Below are 19,823 nucleotides of genomic sequence, written 5' to 3' on the forward strand. Positions count from 1 at the left end.
CAACACTGTTCTGGAACTTCTAGCCAATGCCACAGGCCAAAAATGAATGAATGAATGAATGAATGAATGAATGAACAAACAAACAAACAGGAACCAGATTGGAAAGGAAAAAGCCTATTTATTTACAAAATGTCTTTATTTGCAGACATAATCATCTATGTAAAAAATCATATGGACTCTACCCCAAAAAAGCTGCTAGACTAAGTGAGTTTAGTGAGGTTGCAAGATATAAGATAAAATACAGGAAATTTTATTTTTACTAGCAGTGAAAAATTGGAAATTAAAGTTTACAAAACAATACTACAGCATCAAAAAAATCTGTAGCCTCTACAGATAAATCTGACAAAAGATATGTATTACCTTTACAGAAGCAAACAAACATTGCTAAGAGAAATTAAAGGCCTAAATAACTGAGGACATATCTCACGTTCACGGGTTTGATATTAAGATGTCAATTTTCCACCAAACTGCTCTACAGATTCAATGCAATCCTAATCAAGATCCCAGCAGGCTTTTTTTCTGTAGAAATTTACAACCTGATTCTAGAATTTATATGGAAATACAAAGGACTTAGAATAGCCAAAACAATTTTGAAAAAAGCTGGAGGACTAATACCACCAGACTTTAATATTATAAAGCTACAATAATCAACACAGTAAGTTACTGTGTAAAAATAGATGAATACATTGATGAAACAGAACACAAAGGTAGATTGAGATATATACAGCCAATTCATTTTTTTTCATAAAGGTGCCAAGGCAATTCAATGGGAATAGGGTAAGCTTTTCAACAAATGTGCTAGAACAAACAGATAGCCTTAGGCCAAAAAAAAAAAAAAGAAACGGAAAAGAAAAGAATCTTGACTCATTTTAAGATTTTATTTATTTTAGAAAGAGAGAGAGAGACAGCACCAGCGGGAGGTGCAGAGGGAGAGAATCTCAAGTAGACTCCATGCTGAGTGTGGAGCCTGACACAGGGCTCTATCCCAGGACCCTGAGATCATGACCTGAGCCGAACCCTAGAGTCAGACGCTCAATCAACTGCACCACCCAGGTGCCCCGAAAAGCATCTTGACTCTTACCTCACACCATATATAGAAAATTGACCATTCAAAATGGATCTGAGACCTCAATATAAGAGCTAAAACTATAAAGCTTCCAAAAGAAAACACAGGATAAAGTTAGTGACATCAGGTTTGGCAATTTCTTAAATACAACATAAAAAAGACAAACTTTTAAAAGAAGAAAAAGCAATTAACTGGCCTTCATGGTAATTAAAAACTGCTTTAAACAATACTTTTTAAAAAAATGAAAAGACATTTTTTTTCTCAGACTTGGAGAATATATTTGCAAAACATAATAACTGACAGAGGATTTTTATCTTGAGTATAGAAAGAACTCTTACTAATCAACAGGAGGATAAACAACCCAACAAAAATATGGGGAAAAGATATGAACAGACATTTCACCAAAAGGGATACTCAGATAGCAAAGCACATGAAAAGATGCTCAGCATTATTAGTCATTAGGGAAATACAAGTAAAAAAACCACAGTGAAATAACCTTACACACACATTAAAATGGCTAAACTTAAACAGTCATCATACCAAATATCGGTGAGGACGTGGAGCAGCTGGGACACTGACAGACTGATGGTGATGAAGTAAAATGGTACAGTCACTTTGGAGAACAGTTTGGCAGTGAAATACACCTAGGACCCCGCCATTCCACTCCTAGATAGTTACTCAAGAAAAACGAACAACTTGTACAAAATGTTTTTAGCAGCTTTATTTCTAATAGCCAAAAACTGGAAACTCAAATGTCTATCAAATTATGGTATATCCATATAATGGACTACCACTCAGCAATAAAAAATAAATGAGTGACACACACAGGTATGTCTCCCCAAATAATCATGATGAGTGAAAGAAGACAAAAAAGTATACACATTAAGTACGATTCCACTTTTAGGTAATTACAGAAAATTCAAACTTATCTACAGTGACAAAGCTGATCAGTGACTGCCTGGGGATGAGAAGAGTAGCTAGAGGGGATTATACAAGAACACAAGAAAATTGCAGGGAGGCGGGAGGTGAGGGTTGTTCATTATCTTGATTAGAGTGGTTTCATGGAAGTATACATGTGTCCAATTTTACCAAATTGTATACTTAATTTTAAAATGTCATTTACCTTTTTCACTCTTGTATTCCTCTGAGTATACAATGATGGTTTCCAAAGGTTAAATGACATGATGATGTCATCACTCTTATAGCTAATAAAATGTGTGCTCATGCATTCTTTTGTTTTAAAATTTTGTTTTATTTTCCAGGATGGTAAATATATATGTAAACAGTGGTGTGCTAGAGCAGGACTGCACCAGCTCACAAGTGCTAACTGCATTTATTTCCAACTCTGTTTAGAGGTGTCATACTGACAGTCTGAACCTTGGCCACAGTGAAAGTATTTACACCATGGAAACTGGCAAATGCTACTGCAAAATCAGGGTTTTGGGGACAGCTGGTTGTTAAACGTTTTACCAGCCCAACATATACATAAAAATAAAGTTCATTGGAATTCTTAATTTTTAATGGTGCAAAAGGATTCTGAAAACCACTAGGCTAAAAATTTACCTTTATCAAGCTAGAAAGTGTTACTAGGGAGAAAAACAAAAAGAAAAAGATTTTCAGACACTCATCCTATCAAGAAAATCTTTTGCAGAGACTCATCTTTGGTTGCCTTGACCAAATGCCACCAGTCATTCTCCCAAAGGACTCACTGTTGACACAGCCTTTCCCCTAAGACCAGGAGGGTCTGGGCTTGATTCATTAGCTCCTTCTTGAATCTGAAGAACCTCCAGGCTGCTAGGAAGGACTGGGGCTGCCATCTCCTCTAGCAAACACCAAGGGTCCATCACCTTGCTTCCCGTAGCTGCTCACAGACTAAAAATGTAACTTTAACATCCTGCTCCAAAAAAGCGTAACACCAGACCAAGTTTTCTACATAATGGATTCCAACTCCAGCAATGAGATGAGAGGTGTGTGTGACACAAATGTATTTGTAGCAGGTGAATCAACCTAGATACCAAGGTCTGATACTTTTACCAACTACTATGAGGCAACTTAGCATGGAAGGTATATAGTCATCCCCTCTTCCTTCTGCTCTCAATGCCAGCCTGAGTCCTTTTTAACTATTTAATATGGTGTGAAAAATACCATGTGCTGATGCTCCATCATCTCATTAGAAAGTTCCCAGGAAGGGGAAAAAGGCTGAAATTAAAAAAAAAAAAAAAAATCTCTTTAAAGAATTCAGCAGGGAATGGATTACGTTGCAGGAACATATCCTCCTGTTTGTAACATGTTAGAAACATAAACCTTAGGGCTTTTTCGCCTCCACTGCATAGAGGTCTGATCGCTTCTGGCTAAAAATGGGGATTTGCTGGCGTATTTCAGCCAACTTCTTCAGGTCTGCAAAAACAGGAAAGTGTACCATTACTAAGACATTAACTCCTCACTAACCAATGAGGATTTCTTCTGCAAACAGTATAAAACCCACCAGAATCTCAGCAAGTAACTCAGTAATATCAGCCTTGTCCGGAGTCCCAGGTGGCCTGGCACCATCCCTGGGGGCATTTCAAACCAAACCAAGAAAACTTAAGCTGAGCAACAGCCCCCCGGGGCTTGGCCAGAGAACTAAGGATAAAGGAGAAGGGGGCCCAAGGGAGCCCTTCCAGGGGACAGCAGCTTCAGAGCTACGGGATCACCCCAGACCGATGGGGACACCACGGACCTAAGCTGTGCCGACGGCCAACCTTACCTATGTGGCTAACCTTACCTATGTCTGAACACAGGACCGTCTCCTCGGTGCCGGCTTCAGCAAGGACATCCCCCCTGAAAGAGATTCCAGAGGGAGGGAGTGGGTACTAACATCCCTGCCCTCCTCCCACCTCAGGGCCCCAGGGGAAGGAATCAGGAGACTGAAGACAGGAAGGGAGGGGCATACATTCCTGCTCCACAATTTAAGTAGCTGTGTGGCCTTGTGGCGAGTCATCTGCCATCTCGTTCCCTAACCTATAAAGTGGAAATAAGAGCTCTGTGAGGACTGAGCAGATTATGCAGTAGGTTTCGTAAACTGCCAACTGCTAGGAAATGGTGGTTATTCCACGATTATAAACCTCCAGGAACAGAGCTCCCTGTAAAGATCGGGAAGCTCCATCCTGTCACTTCGTGACTGTGGCAGTAAGACCCTTTCGGGAGGGTGGGCTGGTTCTTTGCACCTTCCAAGGCTGGGGACAGGGAGGCTGGGCCTGAACAGAGCCCAGCGCTGCCTGGGTCTCTGGTCTCATGCTTGTGGCCCCTAGTATCTTGTTATCGGGTTTTAGTTTTTTGAAGGAAAGAAGTGGTGGGGAAACCACACCCCAACGGGAGAGGAACTCCAAGCTTAGAAAGAGCAACACTCCTCCTGCCTAAATCTGGGGAAAGGCTGACCTGGAAAACCTTCCAGTCCTGAGTTTCTTGGCCCAAAGCAGGACTTCAAAGACATCTATCGAAATGAAATTTCTCCAAAACACAAAATAATCTGACCCAACAAAGAATCTGACAAAGTAAATGGTTCCATTTCCCAGATGGCCACAAATTTCTGGCACCAATGAGCTACAAACATCATCATTAATGCCATTTAACCGAATTATTTTTATTCTTTTCTATTTCCTCCCCATTTGCCCCGGCATTCAAAGATCTCTCTCTGGGGTAACCCCAGGCACCCATCCTGATGTCAATATAAGCCAGAAGGCCCCCCAAATCCTACAGACAGAATTTTGAAAAGGAACAAAGATAAATCATGTACAACTACTTCGTCTCAGAAGCAGCTTGACCAGTAACAAGGTTCATCAGGAGAACCAGCAGGGAGCAGAGCCGCCCAAGAGGCCAGGAAGCCTATCACCAACATCTGGACAGAGGAACTTGAACCAAGTTGGAGAAAATCTTCAAGCCAGTTCATCCTTCCAGCCTGCCAATGCCTCCCAAATCCTAATGTGCACGAGGCTCCCTGGTCATATCTTCCAAGGCCTTCTCCTATCACATACTTTAATCTTTGGGTCCTATAAAAATAAAGAACTTCAGGGACCCACAGTGATCAATAACCCTTCTCAGCCTTGTTACTGGTCTATTTACCCTGCAATTATAGAAATACACATCAGTGTGTGTGTAATCATACAAATATGTGAGAAGTGGTATGGAATAACCCCAAGTTCTGAAGTCAAAAGTCCTGAATCTAAACACCGGCCCTAGCCACTTTGTCCCACGAACTTAATTCTGCCATCTATAAACGGAGCCCAATTTGGGAAAAGTCTCTGAGTTCACACGGAGACCGCGTGTGCGGAAGTGCTACGAAACCCCCCGCGGCTACAGCCCACGAGCTGCATACGGTTAACGAGTGACTGCGCGCTGGGGGGCTTTGGTGCCGCTTCACTAGGACAAGGCTTGTCCCTGTCACAGAGGTCAAGGGCAGAGTTCCCCTTAACTGAACTCATCCTCCCCCATCCTCTATTCATTAGGCAGGGAGCAAAATCCTCACCCTGTAACTAATTCCTGTTCTAGAACCAGTCACCCAGCTTAAATTTTAACCAAAAGCCAAGAGTCTGGGAGCCCTTTTTACTAAAATCATCAGTGTTGCCTTGTTTCCCCCATGTGATCCAAGTCCAACTGACAAAAGAGACACGCAGAAACTCAGAAGAGGGCTAAGGCCAAATACTCAGTCAGGACAGCAGGGCCACTTCTTCCTCACATGGTTTTCAAGTGGAAGGGTCTCCCGCAGACGAGGCGCAGACCTGGCAGGCATGTGAGGATATGGGGATTCGAGGGAGCGGCAGGGCTGGTGGGGAATCAGAAAACCCACCCACCCAAGTGCCGTCTCTCTCAAGCTCCCGGGGAGCCTGTCCCTGCTTAGCCAACTCACCAAGGACTCACAATAGTGCTGTGTCCCCAGGCAACATATGAGGCTTGATCATCCCGGGCAGGAGATGCTGTGGCCACATACACCTGATTGTCAACAGCCCTGTTGTCAACAAAAAAGAGAGAATTCATACATTATAGATGGGCAACATTTTTCTATTCCAAATGTACGGATCCTTCTTTTAAAAACTAGGACTGGGTAGGCTGGCTCTGACGTGGAAGGAAATACCCAAAGCCATGAAACCCTCTCTTCAAAAAGTATCTTAATGCGTAAACCAGTTCTCAGCTGGGGGTGATTTCGCCCAGTGGGGACATTTGCCAATGTCCAAAGACAATGACTTTGACTTTTTGACTTTGGTGATAGTAGGTTGCTACTGGCACCTAGTAGATGGAGACCAGGGTGCTGTGAACATCCCACCGTGCGCAGGACAGCCCCACAACAAAGAACGACCTAGTCCAAAATGTCAGTCCCGCCACAGCTGACACCCTGGCTGGAGCCAACCTGTTAACCTACAAAAGAGCAAGTCAAGGTGGCCAGAGAGAATGGACCAGCCTCGCTGGGGCCATACGCCTTGCAGGGCCGCATGGGACTTCCATGCCCCCAGTGGCCGAAGTCCCATCAGCTCAAATTAGATAAGAATTTCAGGTGGCAGCCTGCGTACCTCAAGCCACCTCACCCGGGAGCTCTCTGGGCTCAATCAGCGGATCCACGCCAGGCCATTCCAATGTTTCTCAAGCTTTTCTGCTTTCTTCAAGACTGCATTCATTAATATACATGGTATCAGATGCCCCTACCCCATCTTCCACCAAGCAATCAGCCAAACACCTCTGCTGCCTCCTCTGATAAAAATCACCATCATTTTTAGAGGTGAGAATAGCGGCTACATCTGGGCAAACAAGGGCAGGGTTGATGGAGGAACAGAAGGGAGCATTCTAGAGGTCTGCAGGTGTTCTGTGTTGACCTTGGTCCCAGGTGAATACGCGGGTAGAAAATTCAGTGACCTACAGACTTAAAATTGGTGTCCTGCTCTTTTATTATACCTCAAGTAACAGAACCGTAATGAAGAAAACTGGCATTTCTGACCACCATTTCATGGTTTTCAGCACACTTTACACAGACACACACAGTCACACTCTTCCTCCCTTCCATGTTACATCCACCTCTGCTAGCTGCCCTTCACTGCTCACTCCCCAACCCTAGGGGACTCAGGACACAGCTACTGTGACGTGCCAAAGACACTGTGCAATGCCTCGGACTATAGATTAGAAAACCAAGACCTTATAACAAGTGTCTTGGCAGAGTATTCCAGGAAGAGCAGAATGGTGTAAAGGATGGGGGGGATAAGCACCCCAATCTGCAGAGCACAGTCAACGGGCTGATTCTTCTCTTCCGACTGCATCTGGATGGCAAAGCAGGCTGGGTCAGGGGCAGCATTCTGAGTCAGGAACGCTGGTACTTCCACCAAACTGGAAATCTTTTCACAAAGCAACACTGAGACACCTGAAGGTATGCCTGAGGTGCTTTCTTACCGGCCTCGTTGAAGCAACTCCCAGTGGGCTGGTCCAGTGGTCATATTAAAAGCTCCAGGATATACCAACAGCTGACAGCCTTGGGAGAGAAAGGCCAGAGAAGAGTGGGCCCAGGTTAACACCCCACCACACTAGCTCCCCATTCTGTTCTCTACCCAGTGGGGACCAAACTCGAACTTCCCCAAGCATGAAAAGATGTCAGCCAAGCCGGACACTGTCAGGAGTACTAAGTTACGGCTCTGAATTCCTTTAGAGACACACACACGCTACACACACATACAAATACAGTGGTATTGATGACCAAAACCAGGGTATGTGACTTCACTTAAAAAAAAAAAAAAAATCATTCAAATTTCTCTCAGCACCATACGGTCAGCTCCACACGGCCAAGGACCACATTCGTTAATGCTTTTAAGTGAAATGGGGGGCAGAGTAGGTGCTGTAATGCTTACTGAGAGAGCTCAACAGGGTCTGCCAACCCAGAGCCCACGCACGTCCACCTTTTTTGCTGAGCAGGCCATCAAAATGTTTGCACCCACTCCACTTTAAGGGAAAAGTCAAGTCCGGATCAGAGTAGTTTGGACAGTCTAGCAGGGATGCTCACATTTGTTGAGTACCATACGGAGAGCTAAGTTCTCCCTCCTTAATCTCCACACACCATGCCTATGAAAAACCTGAGATCCACAGAGCTCTAAAAATTAAATAATTTACTCGAAGTATCACGTCAATTAAGGAGGAGAGCTGGAAGCAGAACCCGGATCTTCTGACTTGGCTCAGTGTTCTTCCAGGCCAGTAGGGTATTTCTTCTCTGGACCAAAAGGTCACAGACTATATTTCTACTGTAACCAATATCTAGGACTATTGAGTGTGAAATCCATGACAGACACCCTAGACCACATCCTTATTTCTAGTGGGCTCCATGTGACTCTTTCCAAACATGGTAGCAAGAAGGGCTCAAAGAATAGAGCAGATTTAGGAGCACGGTTCCTGCCTTCCCTGCCTTAGCTGCATGGTGTGTTGAAATACAATCTCTGAAAAACCATATTGTCCATATACAGCAAAAGTCTGAGGAATCAGATGGGGGTGGAGAGATTAAGACCCCTTCTCCAGTTTTTCTGCCTAAGGGCTCCCTCGACACACAAAGACCAAGCCAGAATCAAATCTCTAAGCACCTACACCAGAGTCGTGGTGCCGTCTCACCTCTCTGGGCGTAGATCTGGGCGAGCTCCGCAAAGCGCAGGTCATAGCAGATGCCCAGGCCCACTCTGCAGTAAGCTGTTTTCCAAACAGAAAATGCACAAATGAAAAGTTAACCTCTTGCAACACGGTGCAGCAGAGTAAAGCCTCCATTGTAAGATCTCAAAACACTGATGGCAATACATTAACCCGGGGCCGTGGCTGGAGAAAATGTATAAGCTTATTCCTGCTTGGATTTTCCCTCATAAAGACATCATTTATCTCAGATTAGAAATGAGAAATTCAACTAACTGAATGCTTATTATCTGTGTGGGAGGTGTTCAATCACAACCTAAGAGGTAAACTCTGGAAGCAATCATGCTAATAGCATGCTGTGACCAAACGGTAGAGCAAAATCAGGTCAAACCCTTTGTTCTCTGTTCAGCCCGCCCTTTCTAGATCTCTGACCATTCGCCTGTCTCACTTCTGGTGTTGCAGTCAGGGTATGTAAAGAAGTAGGGGAGGGACATACGAGTTAAAAAAAAAAAGGGAACACCTGATCCTCTTCTACTGATACTACTAAAACAGGTGAACGTGTCTGGTACTTACGAGTATCAAATGTGGAGAAACTATCACCAGGACTCAGCGTTTTAGATTCTTGAAATGTAATTTTCCCAGGAACATCAATGTCAAACAGATGGAGCTGCACCACAAGCAATGAATTTGGTTACCTCTTCTCCAGCAGGGTCATGGCAATCACAGCCAACATCTTTCCATGGCCAGAAACGGGGATGCTCTGAGATCAACTACACAAACAGCAACCCCCACCTGCCCACAACCCACCCCACAAGCTGACATCTTATCAAAATGAGTTCTAATATGCAAAACGGGAAAATCATGCTGTAGGCTTTATGACACTTCTTTCCTAGGTGGTGTGCAAGTTCACTGTCTAGGTTTCTTTTGGGAAGCAATTAACATGTTATTCTTTTATTCAGTATAAATGCTAAATGAAGTCTTCACAGACTCATAAACTGACAAACTGGCAGGAGAGGTGGAGAGCGGGAGAGCAATTAAAAATAGGTAAAATTTTCCAAACTAAATGCAGCAATATATAAAAAGAGTAACACATCACTTCGAAATTGGATTTATTCAAGGAAAGCAAACAGAAGCAAATTGGATTTATTCAAGGAAATCAATCAACGTAATTTACCACACTAACAAAATAAAGGAGAAAAGTCATATGATCATCTTAAGAGGTGCATGGTGAGCATGTGGTAAACTCCATACATTCTTATTTTAAAAACAAAAGAAAAAAACTCTTCTAGGAAGGGAACTCCCTTAATTTGATAATCTGAAAAAAGAAAAAAAAAGGAAGGAACATCATACTTAATGGTGAAATATTAAAAGCTTTTTCATACTGAGATCAGGAATAAGACAAGGTGAGTTTCCTGTTTACACCTTTTAGTTGCAAGTAAGATCCCAGTTGTTGCTAGGAGTGGTAGTGAAAATCACAACCATATTGGCCCAAGGAACCAGAGGACAGAGTTTCACAGCAGCTGGAAAAGTGAGGGAGAAATCCTGAAAAGGAGGAAGCCCAAGAGGAAGAGCCCTAAATTCTACATCTAAATATCTGTCCAAATCTCTTGCTAAGTACTGAATTAAAGATGTAGGGTGGACCCCAGGCAGCCCAGCTAAAGCTAAACAACTTAGAACAGAGCAGCTGAAGTTGCTGCCCACTCCCAAAGGAAAAGGGTATGGTGTTTGAGTACAACCAAGTTAACTACTTACTAAAACAAAAAAAATACAACATTTTTCAGAGTAATAGAAGCTAGAATCTCAAAAATATATCCAATATGTAATTCAAAATTACTAGACAAAGAAACAAGAAAATGTTACCCAACTTTAGTAGAAAGACAGGTTCTTGAACGCTGTATAAACATCTCAATGTTACCCAACTTTAAAGAGAAGGCAATCAATGAAGGAGACCCCAGCTAGACCAGATGTGATTAATTACCACAAAGGAGCTACTGAAACTAAGCTCAAAGGTCTAAAGAAAAATACACTCTCAATGAATGGACATATAAGAAATACCAGTAGAAAAATAAAAGTTTATGTGAAATATTAAAAGATTTCACTGGATTGGCATACAGGAGACTGGGGCTTACAGAAAAAAGATTCTGTGAACTTAAAAACAGATCAATGTGAAGTGTCCACACTGAAGAAGACTGAAGAAGAGAGAGAAAAAAGGTGGGAAAAACAAAAAACCAGAGTCTTGGTGACCTGGTTTGGTGGAACAGTATCAAAATTGAAGTCCAATAAAAAGAGATTGGAACAGAAAGATATTTAACAAAATAATGCCCCCAATATAATGAAAGAGTTAAATTTACAGATTAAAGAAGCACAAAGCAGGACAAATATAAAGAAAACCGTATCTAGGCAGGCACATCAGAGTCAAAACACTGAACACTAAGGATTATGAAAAAAATTTTGAAGGCAGACAGAAAAAAATATAAATTACATAAAGAACAATACAAATCACCACTGACTTTTTATCAGAAAAAATTTTAAAAGAGGCTAGAAGATACCTGAAAAACATCGCTCAAATTTCTAGGAGACAAAACGGTCAACCCAGAATTCTATTCCAGCAAAAGTATCTTTCAAGAATGAAGACAAAATAAAGATATATTCATAAACAAAAACTAAGAGAATTCCTATCTGGCACATCCTCACTAGAAAAATTCTAAAGGTCTTTCTGTTGGAAGGCAAAGATACCAGAGAGAACTATGCTTTAGAAAGAAAAGTACCAAAAAGGTAAACATTTCAGTAAACAAAATATTTTTATCTTTATTTCTTTAAAATACACATAATTACTTAAAAACTTAGTGTTTTGTGGGATTTATAATATATGTAGATGAAACATGTACGTCAACTATAACAGAAAATGGGGGGGAAGGAAATGATACAATTGGGAAGTTCTTAAATTTCATATGAAGCAGTATAATATTAATTCTAAGGAGACTGCAAAAAGATAGGGTGCATGTTGTAATCCCTAGAGCAACACTTAAACAAAAGCAAAGATGTATACAGCTAAAAGCCAATAGAAAAATTAAAATGGAATTCTAAAAAATACTCAACTAAGCCAAAAGAATGCAAGAAAGAGGAACAAAGGAAAAAAAACAGTAAAATGTCTAATGCCTAAATCCAATCATACCAATAATTACATTAAATGTAAGTGGAGTAAGCACTCCAGTTAAAAGGCAGAGGTTGTCAGAATGAAGACAATAACAAGACCCAACTGCAGGCTATCTATAGGAGAATCATTTTAAATATAAAGACACATACAGGTTGAAAATAAGGAATTAGAAAAAGATGTATTATACAACACTAAGTATTAGAAGCCTAGAGTGGCCATAGCAATATCAGAGATAAAATAAACTTCAAGACAAAGAGTATTATGAGAAAAAAAAAAAATGGATTTCACAATGCCAAAAGATTGATTTACCAGGAATATTTAACAATTCTCAATGTGTATGCATTTACTACAGCAAAGATGTCAACTCTCCCCAAAGTGATCTCTCTATATTCAATGCAATTCTAATCAAAATTCCCATAGATTTTTTCCTTTCCTGAAATTGACAGGCTAAGTCTAAAATTTATATCAAAATGTCAACAGCCAAGATTTGACAAGTTGACTGTACCAATTCATCTAATGCCCCATGTGTGTACAATATGATGAGGAGACTAGGGAACATTACAGCAAATTCTCAAGAGGTAATGAGACTTGCGACATTCCTTGCTTACCTTTCTGTACTTTACCAGTAAAGTGCCATCAGGACCAAATACGGCACAGGTATTATATAATTTCCCAGCATCCTCTTCAGGAATGGAACCTTTCATTGAGAGGAGAAACACACAGGCAAAGCAAATATTCTGAATAAAGCATTCTTTTATTTTTTTTTTTTTTTAAAGATTTTATTTATTCATGAGAGACAGAGAGAGAGAGAGAGGCAGAGGGAGAGGCAGGCTCCCAAGGAGCAGGGAGCCCAATGCGGGACTCGATCCCAGGCCCCTGGGATCATGACCTGAGCCGAAGGCAGACGCTCAATGACTGAGCCACCCAGGCACCCTAAAGCATTCTTTTATGATCACTGGACAAACACTTGATAAACTGTCACTTGGGTCCAGGAATAAGGTATACTATCTTCTAAGGGTTATTAATGGGTTTTTTTTGTCTTCTTGAGGATGATCTTTCAGAGATAAACTTCAGAGTAGAGATAAAATATAATTAAGTCAGATGCCAAAGACAGGTCTCAAAAATAACCAAACCGTTTCTGAATTCGGCTTTGATCTTGAGCTACACTTAATCTATAACACTAGAGCAACATGGAGGATTCACTGTTGCTCAACTTAAATTCACCAGGACCTGCAACATAACTGTATCCAAAAAGGCCTCAAGATAGGAATGTAAACCAGTCCTGACATCACTGAATGTAGTTCCTGCATTTCTCTCTTTTCTTGCTTGGTCTTTTCTTCACCTCTCATTCATTTCTAATTCTCAATATAACAGAATAATTTTGCTATATTAAACAGTTTTACTGTATTTTTTCTTTAAGCAAATAGAGCATTTTAAAATGCATTTCAAGGGGCACCTGGGTGGCTCAGTCAGTTAAGCGTCTGCCTTCGGCTCAGGTGATGATCCCGGAGTCCCGGGATCAAGCCCCGCAATGGGCTCCCTGCTCAGCAGAGAGTCTGCTTCTCCCTCTGCCCTTGTACGCTCACTCTCCCTCGCTCTCAAATAAATTTTTTTAAAAAAATAATTTAAAAAAATTTTAAATGCATTTCAAAAATCACATTTCAAAACCACATTTATAAAGCTACCTTGATGTATATGGCCTCTTTGTGAAAAAACAAATTTCTTAATGTTGTATTAGTATAATGAAAGACAATCCAATGCAGTTTTTCTTTCCACATTTCCACCTGCCTCTGTATTCCCATTGCTTCTCCAGGGAAAATCAGTTTGGTGTGTCCTTATACAATATTTACCATGTGCTACATATATAAAGACATAAAAAAATACATAACCTTTTGTGTGAGGGATTAATCTGAATGGGAATACCTGTTCATGTCATATTGTACTTGCTTCTTCCATGTAACAGTGTGTCTTGAACATTTTTCCACATTATTACATAACATCCACCTCATTCTTTTTTTGTTGTTTAAAGATTTTTTTATTTATTTATTTGAGAGACGGTGAGTGAGTGAGCACAGAGGGAGAGGGAGAATCAGGCTCCCACTGAGCAGAGAGCCCGATGCAGGGGCTCGATCCCTGGACCCCGAGATCATGACCTAATCAGAAGGTGCCACCCAGGTGCCCTCAACACATTCTTTTCAATGCCTAATTTACATGGTTTGTATTCCATGGTTTAAATGTAACAGAAATTATTCAGATGTTTTTAATATTTAGGCCACTACACCTTGAGGGTAGGACGTTACCTCCAATGAGATATATACCGCACTCCTTTGCTACTTCAGAAAGCTTCTGTGTGGATTCACCAGGAATTTTCTCAGCATATTCAGGAAAATATTTCGTGCCATATGGAGAATTGAAGCATTCCTAGAATAATGTTGGCAGAGAAAAAGGGAAAAAAACCACGAAAATATCCAACCCATTTTAAAGTTCCGCTTCAAGAAGGCACAGCTGCCTCTCGTAAGCTCCGCTCTCGAAGGGCTAAAACACAGCCGGTAAGAAAAACAACAGTATCCCTGAGCTAGAGAGCCTGTGGCCCTAAGCAGAACACCTGGGCTGGCTCAGGTGGGGCGAGGCGACACACAGCATGTGTGCTCTCTCAGACCCTTGTCAACCTGGCAGATCAGCCCCTTCCTCACTGTCTGCAAGCGAACTATGAGCTCCCACCCTTGGGCACCCAGGCCCTGCTACACCTCGTCTTAATCACAGGACTGTGGGTGTTAGAATGAATCCACGGGCTCAAAATTACATCTTTAACTATGAAAAGCAATAAGCCTGTGCTTGAAAAAAATACAGAAGCTTCAAAAGCCACAGAAGATGTTTCCTATCTATAAAATGAGCGGTTTCTAAGCTCCCTTCCAGCACTATCATGCTGATCCTGAGAAATCTCTCATTCCCCAAAATATGCTGGACCCCTAGATGCAGGCAGTATTCTACTCGGTCAAGAGTTCTAAGAGGTGACCCTCTCTGCCTCCACTTACTGGCAGAGAAACGATTTTGGCTCCTTGTGTTGCTGCCTCCCGGATGAGGCCGCAGGCTCGAGTGAGGTTGTCTGATTTGATGGAAGAAACCTGAAGCTGGATGAGGGCCAAGCGGAAAGCTGAGGATGAAGAGAAAACTGTCAGAAGATCTGACTGCTGAATCAGAGCAATTCTCAACCGGAGGGCAATTCTGACCCCCAGGGACACGTGACAACAGAGACATTTTAATGGTCACAACTATTGGGGTGCTACTAGCATCTAACAGGCAGAAGTCAGGGACGTTGCTCAGCATACCAGAGGCCAGAGGCCATAGGACAGTCCTTCACAATAAAGAATTATCCAACCCGAGATGTGACTGATGCCGAGGCTGAGAAACCCTGGAAGAGAACGCCACCCCGGGTCACGCTCCCACCGGCACGAGAGCCTCAGTGGGGTAGGCAGGGCCAGCGTCTTACATACTAATGAGAACACGGCTTGAAAGGAGACTGAGTTTGAACATGCAATTATCCCTTACTGTTTGATCTTGGGACTCAACCTACCCCTGATCTGGGTATTAAGCACATCTCAGTACAGGTGAAATCCCTCGGAAATCAGCCACTCGCCGTGAAGTGGGGCAGCGGGCCCATGGGAAGGGGAGACGCCTGTCTCTGCTCCCCCCACCACCACCAGCTGGGACCTGGTGTCCCAGGCCCAGCTGCTCGCAGGGGTGGGGGGGCGGTTTGGCAGCCGATGAGCTGCACCGGTGCTTATCCCGGGGCAGGGCCCCTGGGCACCTGTGAGATTTTGCACTCACTCCATGAATATTCCTGTGCCCCAAAGAGCACAACAGTAAGTAGCAAATAAAAAACACCACGAGTGGTTGAGAGAGAGACTGTAGAAGGAAAGACTAGCAGTCTTCTCCCTGCTACCTGGGTAAGGGGCTCCACGTTTTCATCAGAGACTGAGTCCCACCGACTATGTGGCCAACAAGAAATGTTGTCAGCCAAGGAGGTCAGGGCTCTTCCAGGCTTATTCCCTCCTTGGGGTAATAGCTACACCCCACATGTGCTTCTCCTATATTCTTTAGAGTTCTCTGGTAGCTCTTAGAGTAATCACCTACTGGATAATCATTCTTCATACAAAATTTTCCCTGTCCAAGTGACTGGTGTGGTTTCTGTGTCCTATCTGGACCCTAACCGATGCAGTTTTCGCTCATGGTGTGATGGAAGGGGACATTAAAGGATCCAAAGCACGTGATGACCCATGAAGCTCTGCAAAACTTCAGGAATTATCAGTAACGGCCTTCCCGGGCTTCCCTGCCCCACCTCTGCTCTAGAAATCTGAAAAGCTCTAGAACCTGAAAACCATTAGAGAATTCTCCCCCTGGGTGTCGCCTACAGTGGTGCAAATGGCCCCAGAAGAAGCAACACTGACAGACCCTTACCTGTGAAGGCCTGTCTGGCTAAGTGGTAACCCTAAAAGTAGGAAAACTCAGATGTTCCATCCCTTGGTTTGTCCTAAATATAGTGAGAAGAGCTCAACTTAACCCTGAAGCTGCTTTTTGAGTAGTTTCAGAATCGGAGTGAAAATGAAGTAAACGGAAACAGGAAAAACCAAAGCTGGGATTACTTGGGAACAAACAGATACCTTTAGGGGTCACCAGACCATCCTGCAGACCCACTGAAAGTCACCACTGTAACTCTGTCAGAAGCTGGGCTTTGTCTCTGCTTCTGAGGGATTAAAAGATGCAATTCACCACGGCTCTGCTGACCATTTCCCCTCTCCCTCATCCTACCCAGAAAGGTAGCTGTCCTGATCCAGGCTGTAACTGCCTGACATTCTGCAAATCACCCCGTCCTCTGAGGGGCTGAGGCAGGGAAAGGCCACCAGTGAGGGGTTTCTTGATGCCGAAAACAATACTAGTCACTTCATCGCCTCGGCTGTAAAATGAAAATACAATCACTTTTAAGGTCCCTGGCTGCTCTAATACTTACCATAATCTAAAAACGGAAGACTGACCAAAGGAAAAAAAAAGGATAAAAAATATCTAAGTGAAGGGACCAACTTGGGAAAAAGCATAAGGAATGTGCCAGGCCCTTTAAGCACATGAGCATCTGTGAGGCGTCCTTAACACCATTTGGTAGATGAGGAAACAAGGGGGTTGCAGGGGGGAAGATGCACAGGATCAGTGAACAAATTTGTCAGTGGCAAATCCGAGCCAAAATCTAGAACTGTAAAGCAGGATGGGAACTTCATTTGTTTGTTTTTGGGTTGGGGGGGGGGAGGGAGGTCATGTAAGTTGAAAACGTTCCTCACAGAAATCAGACACCTCCCTCAACCCCACCAGGAACCACAGCTCTCAAGTCCACCAGCCTCTGTCATGTCCTGCGTCTTCAAAGATACCGGCCACACGCAGAGGGAGGGGTGTACAAGGACTTCCATACCCCGATCCTGAACATTGCTTCTGCCACTGACTTGCACTGCCACTGACTTGCACTGCGCTCTGTCAGGTTAAGATGAAAAACAGCACTTCCACAAACCTTACCATCTCATGGGAGCCTCCCATGACTCAGCAGGGGCAGTTTATGCCCATTTTACAGGTGAGGAACCTGAGGTTTTGAGAGATTAAATGACTTGTTGACATGGGCTGAGGCAAAACTGTAACAATCCAGGTCTCCAGACTATGAGTCCAGAGCACTCCAAAGCCTCCTGTAAAAGAATCTGGCAGAGGCCTGGGGTCAGAGATAGCTAGAAACGTGCCCCTGGGGCCAATCAGGACAGGGATGTGTAAGGAACATGTAATACCTAACCTGAAAGCTCAATGTCCAGATGCAGAAAGTCTGTCTTGTCCAGAAGAGAGCATTCCCCACTGGGGGTGGGGGGTGGGGGGTGGGGGGGTGCAACATGAGGCAAGTTAACCAGTCCTCTGACCATAGAGTCCAACTGAAAGAAAACAGATGCTTCATTTTCACGTGACCGGGTTCCAACCACAAATAATTAGGGTTAATGCCTCTGCAAAACCCAAGTCCAAAAATCAATCTGTGAAGAGAGTGAAAGCGACCCCACTGGATAGTAGCGCTTTCTAATGCAAAACCTAAGAGCCTCCAAGAATCCCACAAGGCAGAGGTTCCCACACTAGCAGAAGTATCAAAATCACTGAAAGGCTTTACTGAAAGTGCAGTCTTCGAGTTGGGGCAGGGAAAAGGGGGTGCGGAACTTGGATTTTAAGTGATCATCCGTCTACCCTCCTCTTCCGGCGCAGGTGAACTTGCGCGGGGGGGAGGGGCCGAATGCACCAAGAAGCACCGGGTGGGACGCAGGAGCCCAGCAAGGAGCAAGGCGCGGGCCTTTCTGGCCGGGAGGCCCCGCGCTCCCGCGGCCGCGTCTGCCCTCCCGGAAGCCTGGAATCCCCCCGGAGTGCGCAGGCCCGCCCTGCCCACCTTCGCAGCCAAGACGCCCGAGGCCCCAGTCCGCGAACGCCGGGCCGGGGAAGGCCTGGGGCGCGGCGGGGACACGAAGCGGAGGCGAGGGGCTGAGCCGGGGAGACCCGCCGCCGGCTCCGCAACCTAGGCCTCCCTGTCCTATGCCTGAGTTCGGGCCGCCGCGCTACTTACTGGCCATTGCTCTCCCAGGTAGCACCATCAGCGGTGCGGCCCCAGCAGAGGTCTCTGGACTGAGCGCGGCGACACGGCCCGGGGCGGGGCAGAGCCGCGCGCAGGAGGGGGCGGGGCCTAGGTTCCGCCCACGCCCCGCCTCCCGGCTCCGCCCAGAGCGTGTAGTCTTTCCTGCTCTCTTCCAAACACCTGTTAGTACTCGCTGTTTGCACTAGGATGAACCAAGGAGAAACGACGAATAACAACACAATCCAGAAAAAGGAATGCCTCAAAAGGCAAAGGGACCAAGGTGGGCGACCTAAATTGGGGTAGTGTTTAACAATCGGCCTCTCCGATTCTCGACAAAAGGACTGAACCCCTTGCTGGTTAGATCACCTCTGGCCGGGAATAATACCGTATTTGCTGATTGCCTTGGGCTACTTGAGCAAGTCGCTGGGACGGGGATGGAATTACCTAGGTTGGTTTAATCACTCAAGACTTTAGTGGGCTCTGACCGCAAGGCTCCTGCGTCATGGGGGAGGGGAAAAGAGAAACAGTTCAAACACAGGATCCTCAAAAGTTCAGTCCACTTGAAGCGGGAAAGCTAGGTTTCTCTTTGTCTCACGCAGTCGGAGAATGCATGAATCTCGCGGACAAGTGAGTAAAGCGATAGAAGTTTATTAAGCAAGGACACGGGAAAAAAGCTTTTAGGAGTGAGAGGGGTCCCGACAGGGTTGCCAACGAGGGCCTCCACTGACAGTATTTTATTTAGAACTGACCAGGCAGCTTGTGGCCTTACCATTCTTGTGATGTCTTGGCTTGAGTAAGGACTAGCGATTAACATTTTTAATGGCTTCTTTGTTAGGGTCTGGTTATTCTTTGTTGGTCACAGGTGACTATTATAAAAAAGACACTCCCCCCACACGCCTAGGGCAGGGTGGTCTGGTTTGTTCCCTTATCTCTGGTTTCCTTACACCTCAGCATTTTTGGGATTTCTGTGAGCCTGATCCCATAGCCCCCTACCTCTCTCTCCCTACCTCGCCCCGCCTGTCCCTTACTCACTGTTACTGAAATACCCTGATATTCTTAGGACTTTTGCATTTATATTTATTAGGGTTGCTTTTTGATTTTTTAAGATTTTATGTATTTGAGAGAGTGAGTGTGGGGGTTGGGGGTGGGGCAGAGGGGTAGGCAGAAGCAGACTCCTTGGGGAGCAAGATTCCTGAGATCATGACCTGAGCCAAAGGCGGACGCTTAACTCAGCCACCCACTCGCCCCGGATTGCTTTTTGATTTTTGTGTATGTGTGTGGTTTTTTTTTCCAGGTTTGGGGATCAAAAATCATAAAATGAATAAAAGCTTGCTATCCTT

The 19,823-nt window shown here is 44.1% G+C and overlaps 1 protein-coding gene across 5 annotated transcripts; it reads right to left on the bottom strand.

The window, feature by feature from the left end:
• Nucleotides 1-1,771: 1,771 nt before the first annotated feature.
• On the bottom strand, nt 1,772-18,553 carry NIT2 (nitrilase family member 2). Of its 5 annotated transcripts, none has more exons than XM_027587255.2 (10): nt 18,475-18,553; nt 14,882-15,000; nt 14,147-14,267; nt 12,455-12,543; nt 9,263-9,356; nt 8,678-8,752; nt 7,478-7,556; nt 5,952-6,050; nt 3,831-3,886; nt 1,772-3,463 (listed from the first exon to the last, which is right to left on the bottom strand). In XM_027587255.2, the coding sequence occupies exons 1-10, from the start codon at nt 18,500-18,502 to the stop codon at nt 3,372-3,374; spliced, it is 852 nt and encodes a 283-aa protein (XP_027443056.1). In that variant the 5' UTR covers nt 18,503-18,553; the 3' UTR covers nt 1,772-3,371. The 5 variants fall into 5 exon arrangements, 4 of the variants coding, with proteins under 4 accessions (XP_027443056.1, XP_027443057.1, XP_027443054.1 ...); XM_027587256.2 differs by lacking the exon at nt 18,475-18,553 and adding an exon at nt 17,671-17,966 and having other exon boundaries at nt 5,963-6,050; XM_027587253.2 differs by lacking the exon at nt 18,475-18,553 and adding an exon at nt 17,671-17,959.
• Between the last annotated feature and the right edge of the window lie 1,270 nt (nt 18,554-19,823).

This window comes from Zalophus californianus, chromosome 1 (assembly GCF_009762305.2).
Source record: "Zalophus californianus isolate mZalCal1 chromosome 1, mZalCal1.pri.v2, whole genome shotgun sequence".
NCBI lineage: Eukaryota > Metazoa > Chordata > Mammalia > Carnivora > Otariidae > Zalophus > Zalophus californianus.